At 39.9% G+C, this 23,207-nt stretch overlaps 1 protein-coding gene across 3 annotated transcripts in view; it reads right to left on the reverse strand.

Moving 5' to 3' along the window:
* Positions 1-23,207, reverse strand: part of Galnt7 (polypeptide N-acetylgalactosaminyltransferase 7) — a 121,928-nt gene that overhangs the window by 11,899 nt on the left and 86,822 nt on the right. For 2 of the 3 annotated variants that reach the window (XM_070016472.1, XM_070016475.1), the window contains exons 3-6: positions 10,267-10,433; positions 5,597-5,727; positions 5,271-5,350; positions 2,702-2,884 (exon numbers count right to left, since the gene is read on the reverse strand). In XM_070016472.1, the coding sequence (XP_069872573.1) occupies positions 2,702-2,884; positions 5,271-5,350; positions 5,597-5,727; positions 10,267-10,433 (561 nt within the window). Of the gene's footprint in view, positions 1-2,701; positions 2,885-3,020; positions 3,204-5,270; positions 5,351-5,596; positions 5,728-10,266; positions 10,434-23,207 lie in introns of all 3 variants that reach the window. The other variant, XM_070016474.1, reaches the window with a different exon arrangement.

A 23,207-nucleotide genomic window follows, 5' to 3' on the forward strand; every position in this document is an offset into this window, starting at 1 on the left:
AAGTCTCATGGACTTCCCTGCCCAGGCTGGCTTCAAACCTCGAACCTCAGAACTTGACCTCCTGAGAGGATTACAGGTGAGAGCCACAGGGTGTGAGTTACCTGGCTTTGTGTAGCTTTTTAGTGCTAAGTCATTACGACTATTGTAAAACTAATAGTGGAGTAATTTTTAATGGGTTCTGCACCGCATTCCACTGCTTAGCACTCCACTGCTGCTAAGCAACTAATAGTGCATCCTGATTCCCTAGTGTTGGGAAACAATACCATTAAGGTATTTATTCATGATTCACACCTAATATTCAAGTCTATCACTGAGCTGAATTGTTTCTTCCTTGAATGTTCACTTTGCATCTGTCTACTTTCCAACTTCACCTTAGACAAAGACAATACTGATCAGTCCACACACTGCCGTGCCACACGTGCTCCCGTCCTTTATCCCATTCTCTCCCCACCGGGATAGAAGCACACAGCAACCAGAGTAGAGAGGCCTTAAAGAACCCTTCAGGCACTAAGCTCTCCTGGCTTCTGCCTTCTATGAGCCCTTCATGGCTCTGTTTTTGCCCCAAGTACATCTGGAGGGCTCTGCCAGATGTTACTCCTCGGGCCCTCTCTCTCTCTTCCCTTTTCTCTCTCTCTCTTCCCTTTTCTCTCTCTGTCCCTCAGATCTTGGCCTCAATAACTTATCACAAGATCTTTCCTGACCCTCTAGGCTGGATTAGGTGCCCCTTTCAGCATGAGCCACATATGTGTTAATTTTCATGATAATATAGAACCTAGCTGCTTGCTCCAGAGTTGTTTGTGCAGTTAACTGTTCAACTTCCCACCCCAAACAGTGGCTGGCACACAGAAAGCACTCAATAAATACTTGCTAAGTGGAGAAGCTGTCAATTCTAAAGGCAAATTGCATCAAGAGAAAGTCATTCTTCTCTGTCTTTTCTTCTTCAAAGATATTGCTCAACTCATGCAACAGAACTACTTTTTATACTTTTGGTTATACTTTCATGTCACATTGAGTGTCACTGAAAACTGCTTCATAGTAACCATGCCTTTTCGCCAATAGATTCCTCTTCATCTCAGTACATATTTGAAAATGCAGCTTGACAAGCAAACTAGTGAGTTAAAGGGCATCATTCCTTAAAATTTCCTAGCTCAGTTAAAATGTGAGTGCTGCCTAACACCTGTAATCCTAATGGCGCAGGAGGCTGAGATCTAAGGAATGCAGTACAAAGCCAGCCCAAGTAGAAAAATCTGTGAGACTCTTATTTCCAGTTAACTGCCAGAAAGCTGGAAGTGGAGCTGTGGCTCCAGTGGTAGAGCGCTAATTCTGAGCCAAAAAAAGCTAAAGGATAGCACCCAGGTCTGAGTTCAAACCCTAGCCTAAGCACAAAAAAGAAACAAAACAAAAAGCCTTTACTAGGCCATGGAATAGGCAAAAAATATAAATGTCATTGGAACTTTTTATTATTTTTTTTTCCAGACTTGTTAGAGAACTAAGCAGGTCAGCAGCAGATTACTAAACTAGTCTGAAATTTTCAAAATTTGGAAAATGTGGTTAAATAAAGTTTAAGTTCCTGTCATTTCTTTATGTTTGCCATTCAGTATCTAGATACGACGTGCCCAAACCCGCCAACATTCCATGACACTGAAGCATTTTCCTAAAACAGAATTAATTCTACCATTCCCAGCAGTGTAACAAGGAGAAAGAGAACAAAGGTAGAACTGCACGATCAAAAACACCAAATAGACACATTCTAGAGAACGCTATACTAACATCTGAGTAAATTTTTCACCTGGGGCTACTGTTTTGAAAGACAGGAATACATTCTAATTAAAAGGTGGAAGAAGACAGTAACAATAAATTGTTTTATGTGAAAAACCACATGATATGACAAAAGTTAATATGGAAATAGAGTTTGACTCTGAAATGTTTTGACAATAAATGATTCTATGCAGCATTTCCTAGTGTTTTTTTTTTTTTTTTTGGTGGGGGGAGATATGCTGGTCCTGGAGCTTGAACTCAGGACCTGGGCTCTGTCCCTGAGCTTTTTTGCTCAAGGCTACTGCTCTACCGCTTTCAGCTACAGAGCCATTTCCTGATTTTTGGTGGTTAAAGCCCAGGCTGGCTTTGAACCACAATCTTCAGAGGGATTCAGCCTCCTGAGTAGCTTGGATTGTAGGTAGGAGCCATCAGTGCCCGGCAAATCTGTGTCTTTTTCTATTCATTCATATTTAACTGATTCAAAATTAGCATATAAACATGTAAAGCCAAAGAGGAAAAAAATATCCCCAGATGCCTTAATGTTTTTCTTTCATTGTTAGCCTTACCCTCATGGCATTCGAGTAGAAATGAAGTCTTGGATTATCAGTCATTTAGTTTGAATTTATAGAATACCCTTATCATCCAAAGACTCAAACCTATGATCCAGTCTACTGGCACAGGAGACATTTTTCTTCACTTACATCTACTTGGAGCTAATCATGTGTTTCCTGCTGTCCCCTGCCTGTCCCACTCAGCAGTCAGAGGAGATGGCATTGAGGGTAAATGTGAATTGAAAGCTTTGAGCCAAGCCTGAGAGAAGAAAGAAACCCTTCCAGCCTCTGAGGCAGCATCTACAGTGTGAGCCGGTTTTCAGCTTGCAAGAGGTTAATGGATTAGCAGCCAGGAGAGAGGAAGGAAGATAGGTAAGTGATTTAGTGATTACCGATACGGTTCAGTTTTTGTCTTTCTCAGTCTCTTCTCTCGAGAGGTCAGGGGCACCCGTTTCCAGAGCATGCTCCAATCCCATGCTCCTCGGGCATACCCATCTTCATCACCACCCCCTTGGGGTATAATTTCATATGTGTTGCCATTTATGACATCAATAAGCGGCACAGTGCAAATGGTTCTGAATTGGGTTGATGGCAGCAAAAGTCAAATGAAAATCAATGTAGGGAACCACACATGTACACGAGTTCATGAGGAAGGAAAAAGAGAGGACTTAGGTAAACATTCAGTGAAAATTGAAAAGTAATCATCTTTACCGATAAGGCTCAGTTTTATGTTTTCTTTTGGCCTTTTCCTTGTGGCTTAGAGGAACACGTTTCCACAGTAAGCTCCAGTCCCAGGCCCCTCTGGCAAAGCCATCTTCATCCCCACCTTGCTGTGGTTCAATGGAATAATCATTCCCATCTATGTAATCTATTAGAGGCACAGTACATGTAGTTCTGAAACATTTACAGAAAATGAAAAAGCATTTAAGAAGCCACAACTGACTAGTTTAGCATGCCTACCTACGTTGGCCCTTTCTGTAGGTTGGTTTTGCATTTGGCAACTTAACTATCTAATGGTGAAATAGAAAATGAATGTCCCATGAAAACCCAGGAGCCTATTAAGGTAAGGGCGGCAAAGAGGTGACTTTTCCCCTTGGCTTATGGGCATCGAGTTTACTAGTGTTTTCCCCTTTTTTTACTGGTAACTTTCTCTGGGTATTTTTTGTGTTATTTATAAGATTTTTCTGCCTACATTTTCCTTCCCCATTCCCATTTAAAGTACCTGGCCATAAACTAACATGGTGAACTGAAAAAACCATTTGCACATCTACTGAAAGATAGTAAAAATAAATAAAAATAAAGTGTGTGTATGTATAGGTGTGTGTGTGTGTGTGTGTGTATGTGTGTGTGTGTGTGCATATGCTCTTGCCACATTCTTAGTTCTCCCAACTCTTGGTTGCTTTAGAAGTCTTTATTGTGAAAATGTGTTTCTGTGCTTTTACTTCATCTCCTTTCTTCCTCCTTTCATTGCAAAAAAAAGAAAAAAATCTATACAGCTGCTTAAAAAAAGCAGAAAGAAAAAAAAATCTCTCAAAATCTGTTGAAGAACTTAAAAAATGGTCAGAGAAACTGCCATAAAGAAAGGAAAAAAAAAATCCTGTAGTTAGGCTTCATAAAAATGTAAGCGCTACATAACTAGTTGAATGTAGAGTTAACATTACAAAGATAATTTGATACCCTGCTTTGGTGCCATGCTGATCTCATCAGCAAGATTCTAAAATGTATTTCCTAAAACAGAGATCACGGCTCTTCCATAAAACTAGGTCACACTACTTTCTAGATGCTTAGAAACCAAGAGAAAGGGGAAAAAGTCTACGGGGTTGAGAATGCTGATTGGGGGAAAGGACTCAAGAAGGATGCTGCATTCTCAGAGTGTGGTCTTGCTTGCTCAGGAGGATGGGTGGGGTGTGGCTATGGCCTTTGGAAAGCCACTTGCCTACTGGCAGGAATGCTAGTATCCCATGGGAGAGTTACCTGATCCCTGATTAAGAATCTTTCCTTACCCTCATGCCTTTCCCATTTCTAAAAAATGGTGGCAAGTAAAGTGGCCCAGAGACCTCCATTTGACGGGTTATTAGCTATTAGATTTGGAACAAATTAGTTATTTTTTCTAATCTTTAGTAATCTTTTCAGAAAATTGGAGCCAGCTCTGCTTTACAGGGTTCCTGTGAGGATTAACCCAGACAACATGGCAAAGTGTTTATGATAGGCCTTCAGTATGATAGGCCTTCCTTAGGATAAAGCCTCCTCAGGTTCTCTCTCTGACACATGCTAACTGCTACATGATATGTATCATTTGCTTCAATTCTAAAGCAGTCAGCATTCTAAAACCGTCAGAATTCTGGACAGGAAGCAACAAGGACTCTGAGAAGTAGTTGGAGGAGACTGCCTTCTAATAATTCAGACGTTTTCGGAAATTTAATAGTGATCGCCACATCTCCATGGAGTAGTTGTCTATTTTTAAACCTTAGAGTTTCTATAGGACACTCAAAAACTTGACAAAATAACAAGTAGCCCTTACTATGTGAAGTAATTTTTAAAAAGGCAAAAGAAACAACTATATATAAAATGTATATAATTTAATATGTATGCTATATATATATATATAAATATATATTCAAAGCACTAATCTTCCAAGATTTTTAATGCTTTTACTCCAGTTTAGGGACAGTAATCAGTACGAATCTTAGAGAAGTGTCTAGAATTAGAGGAAGTCTCAGTAACAGACTCTCCAGGGGGATACCTTGGTCTCCCTCAAATGCCAGACTTTCTGTATTTGCATCGCTTAAACTATAACCTAGCTCTACTCCCAGGTAACTAGCTCATGGTAACAACACTTTAAACACAACACGTGGTGCACAGAGTAGAACTGCGATCAGAGTGAGAATGTTAGTTGCCCTTCTAGGACAAGGCTTACTTTTCAACTAAGAAAGAAAAAACAAAAAAGCAAGGTAATGTTACCTGTCCTTAGATATGGGAGCTACAAGTGGTGCATACCAGTTAACTGCTACCTCACAGTGGGCATCAAGGTATATCAAAACCTTAAAGAAAAGAGGCAGGGTGAAAGAATACTCCTCACACATGGAATATCATACATCGTATACAATTTACATTTAGATGCTAATGAGAATTAGCATTATAGCCAATTTTGACACATACGTTTGTTCAAGCTAGCATCCTCATTTCAATTTTTAAAAGAAACCACCAATGAGTAATTAAAATGTATATGATCTTTTAGTTACTAAGTCGAAAGCTGTGACATTATAGAGACGGTAAGGGTTTCCTACCTGTCCAAGCTTAGCCTTCTGGGCACCAATGCTCCGTGCTTGGATTAACCCTTCTCTTCTCTCATTTCGATATACCTTCACTAGGCCATTCCACTGTTTAATATAGTCATCCAGTTTTTTTTTTAAGTGGTCTGTGGATGGAAAAAATCCAATCAAAATTCGAAGTTAGACATTTGTATATAAAGCTTTTTTTTTCCTCTCCAGCAATAAAGACAAGACACAAATGGGGAAGGCAGCAAACAATATTCCACAGGTTACAAAAATTGCTTCATCTATTAAGACAGTGATTGCCCAGTGGTAGAATGTATTCTGGACGGTACTGAAGCCATAGATTAAATCTCCACTAGATTTACACTAAATTTTAAGCTTAATGTATCTACAGAAGACTGATTAGTATCTTTCTAAACATTACATGGTGACTTTCTAATCAACAGTTGGAGCTTTAAAATCTTTTAAACTTTTTTCTTATCTATCTATCTATCTATCTATCTATCTATCTATCTATCTATCTATCTATCTATCTATCTATCTACCTACCTACCTACCTATCTATTTATTGCCAGTCTTGGGGCTTGAACTCAGGGCTTGGGCACTGTCTCTGAGGTTCTTTTGCTCAAGGCTAGCACTCTACTACTTAAGCCACAGCACCATTTCTGGCTTTCTCTGTTTATGTGGGACTGAGGAATTGAACCCAGGGCTTCATCCTTGCTAGGCAAGCACTCTACCACTAAGCCACATTCCCAGCCCTCTGAACTTTTCATCCTTGCTAGGCAAGCACTCTACCACTAAGCCACATTCCCAGCCCTCTGAACTTTTTTTTTTTGCTCCAGGCTAGCACTCTACCACTTCGGTCACAGCACCACTTCTGCCTTTTTCTGTTTATGTGGTTCTGAGGAATTGAACCAAGGCTTCATGCATGCTAGGCTTAGCTACCACTTAGCTATCACTAAGATACACTCCCAACACTACACTTTTTTTCCCCCAAAGTTTAAATGTTTAATGTCAAGTCTAACACCTTTCAGGCTATGTGTATGTGGCTAATGCCCAGGCAGGAAAGTCTGTGGGACTCTTTTTTTTTTTTTGGTCAATGGTAGGAGTTGAACTCTGGGCATGGGTGCTGTCCCTGAGGTATTCTGTTCAAGGATAGTGCTGTACCACTTTGAGTCACAGCTCCACTTCCAGAGCTGTGGAGATAACTGGAAATAAGAGTCTCTCAGAATTTTCCTGTGGTTGCTGGCTTTGAACCATGATCTTCAGATCTCAGCCTCCTGAGTAGCTAGGATTACAGGCGTGAACCACCAGCTTGCAGCTTTCTGTGGGACTCTTATTTGCCAGTTAAGTACCAAAAAGCCAGAAGTAGAGCTGGGGGCTCAAGTGATAGAGTACCAGCCTTCGGCAAAAAGCTGAGACGGTGCCCAGGCCTGGGATTTAAGATCCAACATACAAGATAAAATAAGCTTAGCTTTCAGAAACACTGTTTTTTTTTTAAGTTGTCAGATGCAATTATTCAGGATTCCTGAAGGTGCAATGACTACTTTACAACATTACACAATTTCCCTGGAGTCTGCACAGGCTATAGTTCATTTCATATTTTCTATCTAGACCATCTTTTTCCAAATATAATAAGTTGTAACCCTGCTGCGATGAATATGATTCCCATCAAGTTGGCAAATAATAATCAAAAGATCCTAGTTTCTCAGTATCTTTAGCTTCACAAGTGTATAGCAGATTATATTCAATTATAACCATTATAATTACAGACACACACATATATGTCTGTAATTAAGTAGAGGAAATTCTGTGTTATAAAAACCAGACACATTTGGCCAGATTTCTGTCTTGGCTTCCCACTGTGAGACAACAGATTTTGTTTATCACTAGGAGCCCATGAAATTGGCTCATGGCAGCCAGAACAGGCTTCTGGAGCCTTTAAAGACGCTTCTTGAGGACACAACAATTGCTTAAAACTGTTTAAAAGTTTGGCCCTTGGATACCAAAAAACCACACATACACAAATGCTGTATTGGAGCTAAGCTGGTGTGTAAATGGACATAATATTTTATCCATTTCAGGAAGCTTATTATTAGCAAGACACCCGCACACATGGCATTCAGAACTGAGAGATTTTTTTCCTTCCATTTTGGAACCAGTTTTAATGAGTATTATAAACAAAATTCTTATGGTTATAATATACCCCCTAAAATATTTGAATAATTTCCTCTTCAGATTTAATTTTTTGTTTGGGAAGGATTCTTTCTTTCTTTCTCTCTCTCTTTCTTTCTTTCTTTCTTTTTCTTTCTCTTTCTTTCCTTCTTTCCTTTCTTCCTTTTCTTTTTTTCTTTTTTGTAAAGCCTGGTACAGTTCTAAGTTCTTTTTTTTAAGTGTTTCTGAATTTCATTAGGTGCTCTTTGGATAGGTGAACATTCTTTCTATACTTTTATGAACAGGAACAAGTGGCCAGCTCTTCAAGTTTGGAGCCCTGGTTTGGAGAGCTCACAAAGAGCAATGGTGCGTCCAGTGACTTCCAGTTTCTTGAGGCTATTCTATTGTGGGAGATTCAGCGAGGCTCAGAATAGCCACTGCCATGCCCTGGAAGAATGTGGCCATCTGTCTTGAACCCACCAGTGCCAGGCAGGCATGCCACTGGCTGTGGCAAAACAAGATGGTGAAGCAGAAGCCACAGGACCTCCTTATTTCACTGTCTGTGCTTTTCCTCTGTGAACTGAGGCTTTGTAGATGTGGGCCTCACAGTAAAGGAGATGGAGCCCTGAGCCGGGGCTCTGAGCCGCTCAGAGTGTGCTTGACTCAGCCTTAGCTGGTTAATGCGCCTGTGTGTGCAGGAGCTTGCTCTGTTTAAGGGCTTCGAACTTCAGTTAGAGAGGGCACTGAAACTTGCAGAAACTTAAATGTTATTATGAATAGTAAGCTCCTCTGTGGGTTTTTATATTAGTACTTTGTCTCTTAAAGAAACTTCCAAGTTTACTTTTTGAATCTACTGGGCAAAGTACAAACTAAATTTCCACTCCAGCTAGATTAACCACACACGATGTCATTTTCTGGAAGTTAGGACAATCGTTTTTAAAGTTGTTTCAGAGTTGGGGCAACCAGTTAAAGATCTTCTGTGCTCTGTTTAAAGGGAGTTGGCAATGTCCATACATAGTCAGGAAACAGACACTGTGTGGCTGCCTTCAAAATGTGGTGCTGGATACTGACAAGGTAGATTTGTAACAACACAGTTAATGAGTACAATATGAATGTAAAATGAGCCAACATCTAAAAGCCCCAAATTCTCTTCTACCTTTCTCCAAGCAATTATTTTATGGTGGTAGAAAGCTTTTTGGGTATCTTTACTTTCTCTTTTTAGACTGCTAAAAAAAACGTTACTTAATAATATAGGGCTGCACAAAGTCAGTACAAAGGCAGGAGCTATCTCAAAGTTGTTTCTGATTTAGATTTCTTTTTCCTAAACCTAAAATGATGTTGGTAGTATATTTTATTTCTAATTCACTTTATTGTTGTTTTAGAGGTGACATACAGTGGAGTTACATTTACACATGTCAGGTAGTAAGTTCATTTACTTTCATAGAGTGTCGTCTGTTCCCTCATTCTCTCCCATTACCTCCCTCCCATCACTACACACAAGTTGCATAGTTACTTTCATCGCTGTCCAGTGGGCTCCACTGATGTGCTTTTTCACCTTTTTTCCTCGGATTCTGTGCCCTCCCCCCACCCTCCCACAGATGTGCATGTGACTATACCATATATAAGGTAAAGAATGCAGAGTCATCAGAAAAAAAAATTAAGAAAAAAGTTATTTGTCTCCATATCTTTGGAGTTCATTGCAGTATGTATATTATTTTATTGTATAGATGTTTTAAAACATTTCAAATATTTGTCTTGTAATACTTCTGTTGAAAACATTCCTGTCATAGAAAATTGCAAACGCGATGTCTAAGCTAAGTGCAACAGAATAGTAGGAAACGTGCAGTTACACATTCTGTAGTGCAATAAATGGAGAGGTGAAGGAAGCACTCAGTGGCAAAGAGGAGGCAGCGGGGCGGGGGAGAAAGAAAGCTCTGCTTCCATTCTTTCTAATGCTAACATGCATGGAACTCAGGATTCTAGTCACATCCTTATAAATACAGCCAGGGTTTATCCAGACTGAAAGAGTCCAAATTAAGTTTAGAGGATGAACACTTTTACAGAGGCCATTTGAAAAGCATTTTCTTTCTTTCTTTCTCTCTCTCTTTCTTTCTTTCTTTCGTTGGTCATGGGGCTTGAACTCTGGGTGCTGTCCCTTAGCTCTTCAGTTCAAGGCCAACACTCTACCAGCTGAGCCACAGCGCCACTTCCGGTTTTTTGGTAGTTAATTGGAAATAAGAGTCTCATGGACTTTCCTGCCTGGGCTGGCTTTGAGCCGAGATCCTCAGATCTCAGCCTCCTGAGTAGCTAGGATTACAGGCATGAGCCACTGGCGCCCAGCTTTTGAAAGGCATTTTCATGCTACTCACATGCGCTCTCCATTCAGAAGATGTGCCACTATGTCAACTTGTTAATAATAGGTGTTATCAGTACCCTTTTAATGTTAAAAAGTGAATTATTTTCAAACTTTATTTTGGTCACTGCTCAAATTAACTGGTTGATCAAAAGGTCCGTCCTAGAGCCGTTACCTTTATTGCTGAAATCATCAATCAACACGATTTCTGCTAAATACTTTCGTGGTGTCCTTTTGATCACACTGTGCACCGTTCTCATGAGAGTGGACCATCCTTCGTTATGGAAGACAATGACCACGCTTGACGTGAGCAGGTTGTCATCATAATGCCAATACTTGCACCTGCAAAACACACATGTCAGGACAGTTATCTGGAGACAATCTATTATGACATGGCTCCCATCTTACAATGATTGCATTTTCTGACTGAATTCGATATTATTGACTTAACTAAGGAAACAGTAGAAGAAATGTAAGACAGGAGAGTGAAGCTGTTAGAGATCACTGTGTGGGAAAAAGAACTGATGTGTGACTTTACCCCGAGGATGCCTAAGACCTTAGTTACACCAACCAAGTTGGAACTGCTGTTTTTCTATTTTGGCTACAATGTTCAGAGGAAAAAAAAAATGAAGTAGCTAACCCAACATATATAAGACAAACTGACAATTTTGCTAGTAAGTGAATAAAATGTTAATGCTATGTGGAGCTATTTGATTAGCTAAAGAAGGATCTTTAGTTGCTATGCATGAAAAGTATTTGAAATAACTCTAGCAGGAATTAAGTTTTTGGAAGTCTTTCCCTAACTGGAAGAAACCCAGAACAGCGTGTCTTAATCAAGCCAGCTACAGCTTAGTGAGCGAGCAAGCACTATTCTGAAAGGAGGCTTTCAAGTATGACCCAAAGTCAGGAGGGGTTTAGTGCTCTTCCAGAATAACAAGTTCAAAAATGTAGTAAGAGAGAGATGCAAATCTTGTAAGATGTGGTAAGTATTTCTTCAGAGGAGTGAACGACAGCGGAACAAAGCCTGTCTAGTTTTAAATAGGTGGGGACAATAATCTCCCCAAGGCCTACAACCCAGATGCAGGGTTTATGCAAGTTTGCTTCCTCTTTCCCTAAGCACTGGGTTTAAAGCAGCAGAACTGGCTGTGAGGAACTGCATATTTGATTTACAGCAGACACCAGAATTGATGGAAATAGTTAATGTGCAGAAAGAGCTTTGTGAGTTGCTGATCTCTAAGGCAAAAGAGATGGCCTTGGAAACAGGCAAGATGGTATGTGTGTGTGCGTGCATGCGTGCGTGTGTGTGTGTGTGTGTGTGTGTGTGTGTGTGTATGTGTGTGTGTGTGTTTTCAGGCAGGGTCCTACCACACAGCTCAGGTGGACCTTCAACTTGATTATCCTTTTCAGATACTCAAGTGCTAGGGTACCAGGAGAACACCACTGCCTAGCAGAAGAGCAGCTCTTAATGGGACACTTTTAATGGGAAGGAGCTAAGAAAAGACTGAAGGAGGAGAGGAAGTGGACAGAATGAAGCCACTCTCCTAGGCAATCAACTCCATAGAGAGACTGTCGGAAGATCTTGCTCTTACAGACAAGGGGACAGGAGAGCTGAAGTGGAATAAGCTGTTTGCCTCAGTCATCTGTGTTTCCTGTTACCTTGAAATAGCAATTCTAAAAGGGTACAGTAACAACGATGGGGAGGTATTTTCACTTATTTTTAATCTTAAAAACCACAGAAGTAACACATAGCTTGTCATGAAAAAATATAACAACATAGAAACGTATACAGTAAAGGTGTTCATTTCCCTTTCTTCCTCTCTCCAAGTATGTCAAATCTCAGCTGGTAATTGGCTGTGCTAGTTGATGTTCCTGCAGACATGTATCTATATGTATTTACAACATAAAGTTCAGAGGAGCACGTATAGATCTAATGCTTTTCACGATTGAATAGTATTCTGTAGTATAGTATTCCATAATCAATTTAGTGTCATAATCGGTTTAACCACTGAATCTTTATTGATGGATGTTTCAGTTAATTCCATGTGACAATGATCATCCTGTGCCTCTATCTCCGTGCCTAGAATTTTTCCTGTAACATACAGGAAAATACAGATTTTCTTTCCTTAGGAATGTCAACACTCCATCTTTCTAAGGTACCCTTGAGGACAAGTACACTCACAGGACCCCATATTTTGTGGAAGTGTGTGGGTGGCAGGAAGTAGAAACTCCTCTAGTTATAAGAAGTGGGAAAATCTGGAAGGAACAGAACAGAATGTTACAAAAGCAGATGAAGGAAGGAAGTGTGCTGAGCTTTCTTTCATTTCAAAGCTTTAGGAGAACATCCAGTGCCGGGCATCTGCAGTGAAGACCAGTCGCAACGTTTGAGCACATTGGTTCCTAATGGGAAAGTCTGGGCGTGGTGGGGGTGGGGGAGTAGTCTAAGGTGTTCATTCTCTTTATCACAGAAATAGGTTCCTCGAAACGGTAAGTCTGGCCTTCCCTCCAGTTCTCTCAAGTCTCGCTTGGAGGCGAACCCTTCTATACTGCCTTCCACTGTGGATGACACAGCACAGAAGTGTCATCCAGGCCTGTTCCTCCGTCACGGACTTCCCAGCCCTGAGAACTGTGAGAAACGAGTTTCTTTTCTTTATGATCACTAAGCCATGGTATTCTCAGAAGTGTCATTCTCAGAATGACAATTAGGAGGTTCTTCAGCCAGTGTCCCTGGGGAGACAGCAAAGCTGGGGCAGAAGCAGACTACAATTCCTCAAGGATGCTTGCTCCATTGTCCAGGAAGACAGGGAGGAACAAGAAAGGCAAGGAGGCAGACTGGCGCCCCAGGGAGAGAGCTGAGCTCCACACTGGTTGGGTGCTGAGCTCAAAGGAGAGCCGTGGAACAATGTGGATTGGGTTGCCTTTAATGACAGACTTTCATGTGCCACTATCAGACTGAATGAATGCTTGATGTTGGAAGAAGTTAGCTCTTGGGCAGATCTGGTTTTCCACCGGGAGAAGTGGTATTGTGCAGAACACACAGCAGGGCCTGGGACAGACAAAGCCTTCATGTTAGGACTTGGAATGAAAGAACCACGGTATTGAGGTAAAAACTTTTACTTGGCATTCCTCTCACCTTTCTGGGGTAGAATCTGCAAATACAATAGTCTCCCATTATCAGAGTCTTTGTTTTCAGAGGTTCTAGTCACCTGCGGCCAACAATAGTACAAAAACTATGGTATTGTGCAATAAGAGAGAGCAAGAGGCGGGCGCCTGTGGCTCATCCTTGTAATCCTAGCTACTCAAGAGGCTGAGATCTGAGGATCGAGGTTCAAAGCCAGCCCAAGCAGGAAAGTCCGGGAGACTCTTATCTCCAATTAACCACCAGGAAATCGGAAGTGGTGCTGTGGCAAGTGGTAGAGCACTCACCTTGAGCTGGAGAGCTCAAGCACAGTGTCCAGGCCCACAGTTCAAGCCCCAGGACCAACAAAAGAGAGAGAGAGAGAGAGGGAGAGAGAGAAGGGGGGAGGGAGAGAAAGAGGGAGAGGGAAAGAGAATACTTTCATAACTTTCATTACAATACATTCTCATAACTGTTCTAAGATTACTTACTGCTGTTGATGTCTTATTGTGCTAATTTATAAACTACAGTTGATACAGATACGTATACATTCAAAAAAGTGTGTATAGGTATGAATATATATATTTTAATACATTATATAGGAATAACTTGTACATTTGAATATATTAGGCATCATATATACATTTACAAACATATACATTTACATATATACATATACAAATTCATGTAGGGATATTAATTTGTAAACCCTAAATACAAAAAGGCTTTACATCAAACTACAAATGCATGTATATAATTAAAATGTATACACAATATATAAAAATGTATTATGCATGTAATTAATGTACACACACATATATACATTTATACATGTGTGTGCACATATACACACAAATACATGTGCACGTGTGCATTACACACACACACACACACACACACACACACACACACACACACAGAGTTTTAGTCTTAGATAGGGTTTTAGATATCCACAAGGGATAAGGAATACTATGAGTTCTTATTAGGAAGACCAACTAAAACAAGCGTACCATATTTAACCAGATGGGTCCTGTTACACATTTGTGACTAGTTTCTGCTCTCCAGCACGTCATTTTCCTAAAAGCACTTGTAAATCTTCTCCCATGGGGAACAGCAGTGGGGCTCAGCAACTCCGCAGAACTGCCCTGATGGAAAGGCTCGCATTCACAGCAGAGGCTCAGAGTGACTAAAGCTATAGCATATCCTCGCTGTGATTTTACAGAATGTGCTTGGTATCAGAAGAAAAGATGAGGAAGAAATTTTCCCAGGACTGTTGTATAATTTCCATCAGTAGACTTCAAAACCAAACACAAAGTACCTATAAATAATTTACTTGTATTCTCCCTGAATCTGCTTTGTTTTTAACATTGGTAGCTTGCTATAAAGCCCTGCTGTTTTAGACTTTATAAATAAATAATATCTAATTAGGCAGATTATGAGAAACAACATTTTTAGACTGGAACTCTTTGCAATTCATATATTTTATTATTAATCTACAGTAATGTGCCCACATGTGTTATTTGTGTGGAAATTATTCATCTTGTTCCTTTTAAAATTGTATTTCAGTTTAGATCACTCACAAAGTCTCAAAGAAAAATTTTGCATTATTAGCCCTTAATTCAGCAAGCAGTTTAAATCTAATAGGGAAATGCTTTAGGCATAGGCAACAAGTTATTCACTTGGAAAAATGATTCGTAATTAGTTGATCAATTTTTTTGTTGGTCCTGGGGCTTGAACTCAGGATCTAGGCCCAGTTCCTTTTTTTTGCTCAAGGCTAGCACTCTACCATTTTGAGCCACAGCTCCACTTTTGGAATAATGATTCTTTTAACTATCTACTTTAATTTTTATTTTTATTTTTAAATTTTATTTTATTTTATTTGAGAACATACTGTACAGAGGTGCTACAATTACATGGGCAGGATAATGCATACATTTCTTACCAAGCATTGCAGCCTCCTCCTTTGTTTACCCTTCACCTCCCTTCCCCGCCTCCCCCCTCCCCCCACCCAATTATACCCTCCTCCCCCCACCCAATTATACCCCCCTCCCCCCCACACCGACATTGTAAAGCTGGTTTTGACATGACATTTTGTACTTCTCATTGTTGCAACAGGTCCACCTGAATCCTTAAACGACTTGTTGGTCCCCATCTCCTCCACATGTTATACTGACATCAAATATAGTGAAAGCGGGGGTTACACTGTGGGGGAGGGACATACAAAGCAACAAAGAAATAATCTTATAAATGCGTTAGAAACACATGCATGAAAGAAACGAAAACATTAAAATACATATTTAAGGGTTCATTTTCCTAACATCACATTATCTGACCTTTTCCGCTTGACTCATACCTATACTAGATATTGCAAATAAGGGAAACCATGGGACCTATGCTTCTACTTTAATTTTTAAATAAATTGAGAAACTTTCCTGCTTGGATCTAAAAATCTCGTTTGCTCATTTATGTGATAAAAGGAAAAGTATTTAGAATTTACCTGAAACAGTGCTGAGACCAAAAAGCTCAATACATTAGTAATGTTCATATAAATTTGCCACTGGCATTCAGAAATGAATAAATGCTTTCAATTAAAGCAGAATTGTCACTGTTAAACCCAGGTACTCAAATTTAACAGACTGGGAGGAAGAAAACTTACTCAAGCATCCAATTTGTGTGCATTTTCACTGGAATGATAACGGGTTAATGACTTCAGAACATGCTATGGATGTTATTCATGAAACAAGAATCTCAGCATCAGAAAATTAAAAACTGAAGCTCTCATCATCAATTTATTTCCAAGCAATGACTGTTAAAATAACTCATGTGGGCAAGCCAGCATAAGGGAGTGATATTACAATACTAGAACCTGAGTGTGCATTCAATTCCTTTGTACACATACCTAAAAGCAACACTGGCATGTTTTGCGGCCACATTTTAGATCATAAATCTCTAGAACTTTTCTCCTCAAATTGCTGGTGAGACTAATGTTTCTGGTTTTATATTTTTACAACTGCATACAGCAGGAAATAGCATGTTTACACTTACTCCATTTTAGATTGTTGGTTTAGACTGTGTTCTCTTTAATGAGTTTGCCATTTTGCTGTCCAAAGCTTTCCCTGACAGTTTTCTCTATGGGAATTGTATTAGTGTGATCTTCATTCTCTTCATCTGCTGTGTATATGATTATGAAAAGGTCAAATATTGTGCTTACAAGTTACAAGTGAGAGTGTGAGGTCACTTTATCTATCTAGTTCTCATAATCCCATTGCCACTCAAACTACCTTCTGTACCTCGTCCATGGGATCCTGATGACTATTAAAATATTCTGCTAAATGGAGATGCAATAGGACATCACAGTTCCCTGGTCCATTTGGGAAAGGTCATGCATTCTTTTTGGTACAGGTAGGAGTTTGGTCAGACCCATGCTGTCAACCTGCAATGGCTACTGAAGGCCAAAAACTACACTTTCTCTCTTCCCTTTGAAAAACATAAGCACTATCTTTCCCATCTACTCTTTGCTCAAATCTCTTCTCTTCTTTCCAATATTCCTGAATTACTGACAGGACTTCCACTTGAACCCATCCAGAAAAAGACCTCCTCTCTGGAGCTGTAAGAGGGCTTTTCTGTCCATTGTAGGGGTTGAACTCTGGGCCTGGGCACTGTCCCTGAGCTCTTCAGCTCAAAGTGAGTACTCTATCACTCAAGCCATATTGCCACTTCTGGTTTTCTGGTGGTTAATTGGAGATATGAGTCTCATGGACTTTCCTGCCCCGGCTGGCTTTGAACCATGATCCTCAGAGATCAGCTTCCTGAGTAGCTTGGATGACAGGTGTGAGCCACCTGCGCCTGGCAAGTGAGGGCTTTTAAAACTTCAGTAAGTCTAATGTACCTCAAAGACATCAGTTACAAAATGGAGATTACAAAAGAAATGGAACAATCCAAACAAAATGGACTATCCTAAACAAAAAGTATAGGTCATGCTTGTCTATATTTTTCCTCAGATGCTAAAATCGTATCATATGCCTCAGCCACTTGCCTATTTCATTCTTTTACTCCAAAAAGAATTTAATCTTGTGCTCTTTGTGCATCACACAGCCTTGCTGAGATCCCAAGCAAGATTTACCTTCAATAGAAAACACCATAAGATGTTATGTGAGCCAGCAGAATGAACAAGCCAGAATGGCTGTTCCATTTGGCCATTCAGAGTCTCTTACTCTGCCCTAGAGCTTCCTAGACTTGAGTTGAGTTCTATTTAGACTCCTGTACGGCGAGGCAAGGAAGGGAAGAAGGAAATCTTTCATGGAGTAGTAAGGGGAGAAGGGATAAGAGCTCACACACTCTCAAGGGGCAGAGCTTATGACTCTGCTTCTCTACTCCTGGTTCTGAGTCTTTCAAAGCCGCCGGAAGTGGTCTCTGGGTATTATGGGTTATTCTTATTCCCAACTTATATTTTTAGCTAGTTAAATATATTTGTTTCTAGACAAATAATCTACATTTCCCACACTGCTCTTGAAATGTTTGTAAATTTTGGTTTTTGTATATATGTTCATAGAATTATAGTTAAGAGAAGTTACAGAAATATGAACGAGACATAGCCTTTCTTGATGCTATTTTTGGAGATCTTAAAATACTTTTTTTTTTTTAATAGATTAACATTTAAGAGAATTCATGCACTAATCAGGCTGGGAAGGTGGCTCAGTGGTAGAGTGTTTGCCTTGCATGTATGAGGCCCTGGGTTAGATTCCTCAGAAGCAGAAAAAGCCAGAAGTGGCATTGTGGCTCAAGTGGTAGAGCGCCAGCCTTCAGCTGAAGAGCTGAGGGACAGCGCCCAGGCTCCAGACCCCAGGACCGGCCACAAAAAAAAAAAAAAAAAAGAAAGAAAGAAAAGAAAGAAAGAAAGAATTCATACCTAATCAAATAGGAAAGTGATGCATAACATTAATTTGCCTAGCAAGAGTATGGGACCTTGGGTTCAGGGCTCAGTACAAAAAGCACAAATTGAAATAAGAAACCATGTAACCTACCCGTAATTAGAAAGTCTACCTCCAAACAATGGGTTCAGTCAGAAAGGATGGTGCCTTAAAGTTTTGAAAACTCCACCCATTTCTTCCACAATAGAGTTTGCTGGTTAGACTGACTAGGTACCTGCTCTGGTGAATGGCCAGAAGGTTCAATGATCACAGTTTGTCTTTATCTCCCTTATTCTCAATCCCATGTAGACTATTTCCTTCCTGATAATTTATTCTTTCTCTTAATAGGCATAATAAGAAATAAGATTACTTCCTAGCTACTAAGACCTGAAGATCGTGGTTCTAAGGCCAGTCTGGGCAGGAAAGTCCATGAAACCCTCAGAAAACCAGAAGCGGTGCTATGGCTCAAAGTGTTAGAGCACTAGCCTTGAATGCAAAAGCTCAGGGACAGCGCCCAGGCCCTAAGTTGAAGCCCCACAACTGAACAATATATAAAAACAAAAAAAGATTACTATTTTAAAATTTAATCATTATAAATAAAATAGTTTAATCCTTATAAATAAAAATTTATTCTTTATTTAATCATCTTTTAATAATCACTAATCATTTCCTCAAATTCTATTTCCAGAACTTGAGGAATCTGTTTTACTTTCCTTGATTATTAGACACTCAAAAATGACCTAATTATTTTTCCCTAATGTTCTTATCAGTCAGTCCTCCCTTAAAGGTCAAAATCAAATATGTAATACCAGAATTTGTTCTTCCTTATTATCTGCAAGATGAAAATGCCAGCATAGTTAATTATCACAAATTCTGCTTAGTCAAAATGGCATTTTCATGAAATATGTCAATTCTCGAAATGTATTTATTGATTATATTTCAAAATACTTTTAACGGTTTATCTTTTCTTGACGTTGCACTGTATCACAGAATACCATCCAGTTTCTCGATCAATGAATTAAATATTATTGATAATGGTAATAATAAATTTTCAATTTCTTATCTATTTAGGGTAGAAAGTTGAACCGATATATACAGAATTAATGGCTGCTTTATATAAGTTTTGCATTCATATTACCTGGCAGCACAAAAGTAAGTAATGGAGAAAGTACAAATGTCAACTATAAATCTTTGTTCAGAGTAATGTATGAAATAATACCCAAAAGAGCAAGTATGAAAGCAGGATTGGTAAGAATTAGGAGTTAAGTTAAAGGATGAATGTAAAGAAGACTATCTGGGGGCTGTGAAGTGGCTCAGTGGTAGAGCTCTTGCCTTGCATGCCTGAGGCCCTGGGTTCGATTCCTCAGCACCACATAAGCAAAACGAAAAAAAACCGGAAGTGGTACTGTGGCTCAAGTGGTAGAGCGCTAGCCTTGAGCTGAAGAGCTAAGGGACAGCACCCAGGCCAGAATTCAGGCCCCACAACCAGACCCCCCCCCCAAAACAAAAAAAAAAAAAAAAAAGAAGACTATCTGCCCTACTATTAGGATTAGGGGTATAAATGGGGTTAGGTTCAGAGTTAGGGTTTGCATTAGTGTTAGGAAAAGGGCAAGGCTAGGGTAAAATTGCAGCTTAATTAATTCAAGTAAAAATTAGGATGATTAGAGAATTATCTGTGCTACTGTTTATGATTTGGGTTATAATTAGGGTTATGGTTCTGGTGAGGATGGAGTTAGGGTTAAAATTAGAAAAAGGGTAAAACTGAAATTTATTTTCAAAATTACAAATTGAGTAAAAGGATGAATATAAAGAAGGCTTTGTACTACTATTAGAATCTCTATATAATGGAGGGTGAGAGTTCTGGTGAGGGATATGGTTAGAGTTGAGAAAAAGTAAAGTTTAGAGTAAAACTAAAACTTACTTTATGACTTACAAGTCCATTAGAAGTTAGGAAGAGGATTCCAGTATATTTAGGGTTAGCATTAGGGTTCAGTTAGGGGTAGGGTTTATTAGGTTTTCTTAAAACATTGCAAGTCATGTTAAAGGAAGAATGTAAACTAGAGTTCACATTTGGTTACTATAGAGATTTGTGTGCAATTAGGGTTTTTTTTTGCCGGTCATGGGGTCTAAACTCTGGGCCTGGGCACTGTCCCTCAGCTCTTCAGCTCAAGGCTAGGACTCTACCCTTTGAGTCATAGCGCCACTTCCGGCTTTTTCTGTTTATGTGGTGCTGAAGAATCGAACTCAGGGCCTCATGCATGCAAGGCAAGCACGCTACCACCGAGCTACCTTCCCAGCCCCATGCAATTAGGTTTTGATGTAAACTTCGGGATACAGTTAGGAACAGAGTAAGGCTCACAGTAAAACGGAATCTTCTTTTGCAACTTTGAAGTTACTTAGAATGAATGTAAAGAAGAGTATCTGTACTGTTAGGGTTCAAGTATGACTAGGGTTGGGATTCCAACAAGGGATACAGTTAGGGTTGGGATAGGAAAAGTACAAGGTCTAAAGTAAAGATGAAACTGATTTTTGAATTATGAGGCCATCTTGCTCATAATCCCTGTCCTGTCCACCGTTCCCAATCAGCTCCATCGAAATCTAACACAGGCGTCCACCAAGTACCTAAGTTCCAACCAGGGCGCTGCTGCTGTGCTTTTCCTGGGAGCATGTTTTAGGGAGAGCTGAGAGGCACTGGTTTATTTCATGTTCAAGCATGGGAGGAGAGGGAGCTGTTCCAGCACAGCAGCCTAATGCGAATCAGAAAATCTCCGGCTTAATATGGCTGAATACTACAGCTGACAGTTACAAAGAGAGCTGCTTAACAGCTCTTCTTAGGTAAGAAGGCACAGACCCATCATCTGCCCAGGCCACTTTTGGCCTGCTCTGATCTAGAGCTTCCATTTTCTCTAATTTTCTCTGAAGTAGCCAGCTTCCTGCTATCTCCAACCACGAGACGGCTGTCCAATTGTTAACCGTGGTGTCACCTTTCCTTCCTCTCCCTTCCGCAACCTGATTCCAGCTACCAATCACAGCAAGGGTCCGGTTAGAATTCACAACTGTAGAGGAGCTGGAGCTATGTAATTTCTGGCTCCCTAGGCTTGTGGTCTCGGTAGCAGCTTTATCCAAAGTGCACAAACCCTGTGAGCAGAACTTTGGGCAGTATCTCCATCTCAGCTGATTGTCTAGACGATAGACGATGGCGCTCCTGACTGATGCTCAGTCCTACTCCCCACCCCCCATCAGGGGCTAACCAGGAGAGTTCTTCACTCTGAGACAGTGAAAAGAAACAGAAAAGGGCATTTTGCAGGTGACCCGGTATCAATGGCGGTTGCTGTTACAGGGTATATAAGTCCTTTAAGTAAGGACATTAGTTGCATCAGGGATTCAAGCTGAGCAAGCAGTAAGCACTGGCAGCATGAGCAGTCGTGGGTAAACTCCTGTAGCTAAACAGAGAGGGAAGTGAATACCAGCAAGAAGTGGGAGCACTCCTCCCAGCACATCCCCCAAGGACTCCCAGAACTGGTTAAGGAGAATTTGAAAGAGCTAAAGTTCTTGCAGAGTGGAGGACAGTATCTGAGCTAAAATAACTGGTGATTTTTTGCTATTGGGTATGGTGATCTCATTTCATCCCAAACAGGGAAATGCAGTTCTAACAGCTCTTAGAGTCTCCAAAACTCTTTCATACACATTATCTCATCCAAAATTCACAATTATCCTGTGAGGTACAGAGGCATTATAGTATTATTATTAATTCACAAAAGATAACTGTGAGGATGTATCGTTAGGTAACACATTAGTAACCAAGGTACGATGTAGAAGTGAACCCTCTGAGTCTTATCTGTAAGGTCCTTCTTCTCTACAGTTTAGTAGAATTACTTAGGAATATATGTTTAGGAAGCAAAGAGGAAAATGAATTATTTATGTTCACCCCCACACAGGAGATGTATGGCCATTAACAAGAATGATTGCATAGAGCATGGAGGTTTCCTGCTTGATTTTAAGGATGGAAGACACCAAACATGTTTAGGAAAACTAAAAGCGGTGAACTAAAGTTTTTTAGGTTGCTGTCTTCAAAGTTTCTTTTTGAGAAAAAAAAAAAAAAAAGAAGACAGATGTGTCCCATTAATGACCTAAAATCTCAAACCACAATTTAGGGGGAAAAATTCTGGCAGGGAGTACTAGGCCAGGGCATATGTTCTTGTATACTTCTTCAAAACTCCCTGGGAAAGGAAAAAAAAAAAGAACATTGCACAGTGTAAGCCATATGTTTATGGCTATATTGGACTCTCATTTCACAGGAGCTCATCTACCATATTGTAATTTTATAAAAATCCAGCTTATCAAATACCTATACTTGAGCTAAAACAAAACCACTTACAGAAATAAAGATCAACACTGGGCATCATGAATGGATATAAAGATATCAACAGCATGAACACATAAAAGTCTGTGTCTTTCACTTATATTAATTTATGATCTTTTTTTACTTGTAAATAGAATGAGTTATTTTTATTTACTTATATTTTTCCCTTCTCACCTTAGCCCTATGCCTCATATTTCTGCAACTACTAACTCCATACACAAATGATTCTGAGTTTTCTCATGGTATTTTCTTTTTAAGAATCTGAATTCATACATGCATTCTTGCATTGCTTCTGCATAATTTATGATAGATCTTATTCCACTAAAGAGTTCACCTTATAAGAACATACAGAAAAAGAAAAACATAAAAATAGAGAAGAAATTGATAAAGGAAGAATAGCGGAGGAATCAAGAGCAAGGCTGCACAGCAAAGTGTTCGGAATGCACATTTGCAGGGCACTGTTCACAAGGAATACATTGCAAATGTGACTGCCCTGAGTTCTGCTATAGCCTGGCCTTGGATATGCATTGTACACATCTCTTATGAGTAAGCCACTGTCTGGCTTGACTTTTCATGCGGGAATATTTGGCTGGGTCTATGTTTCACAAAATAGCAGTTCAGAAAAAGTACAGAATTCTTGTTGTAAAGTCCAGATGGGATAGTTGATTTTTCACGTGGGGGTCTCCTCCTGGTATGCACAGAGGTGAGTTTCCCTGGACTGTTCTCTG

This window comes from Dipodomys merriami, unplaced genomic scaffold (assembly GCF_024711535.1).
Source record: "Dipodomys merriami isolate MVZ:Mamm:240054 unplaced genomic scaffold, mDipMer1.0.p SCAF_12, whole genome shotgun sequence".
Lineage (NCBI taxonomy): Eukaryota > Metazoa > Chordata > Mammalia > Rodentia > Heteromyidae > Dipodomys > Dipodomys merriami.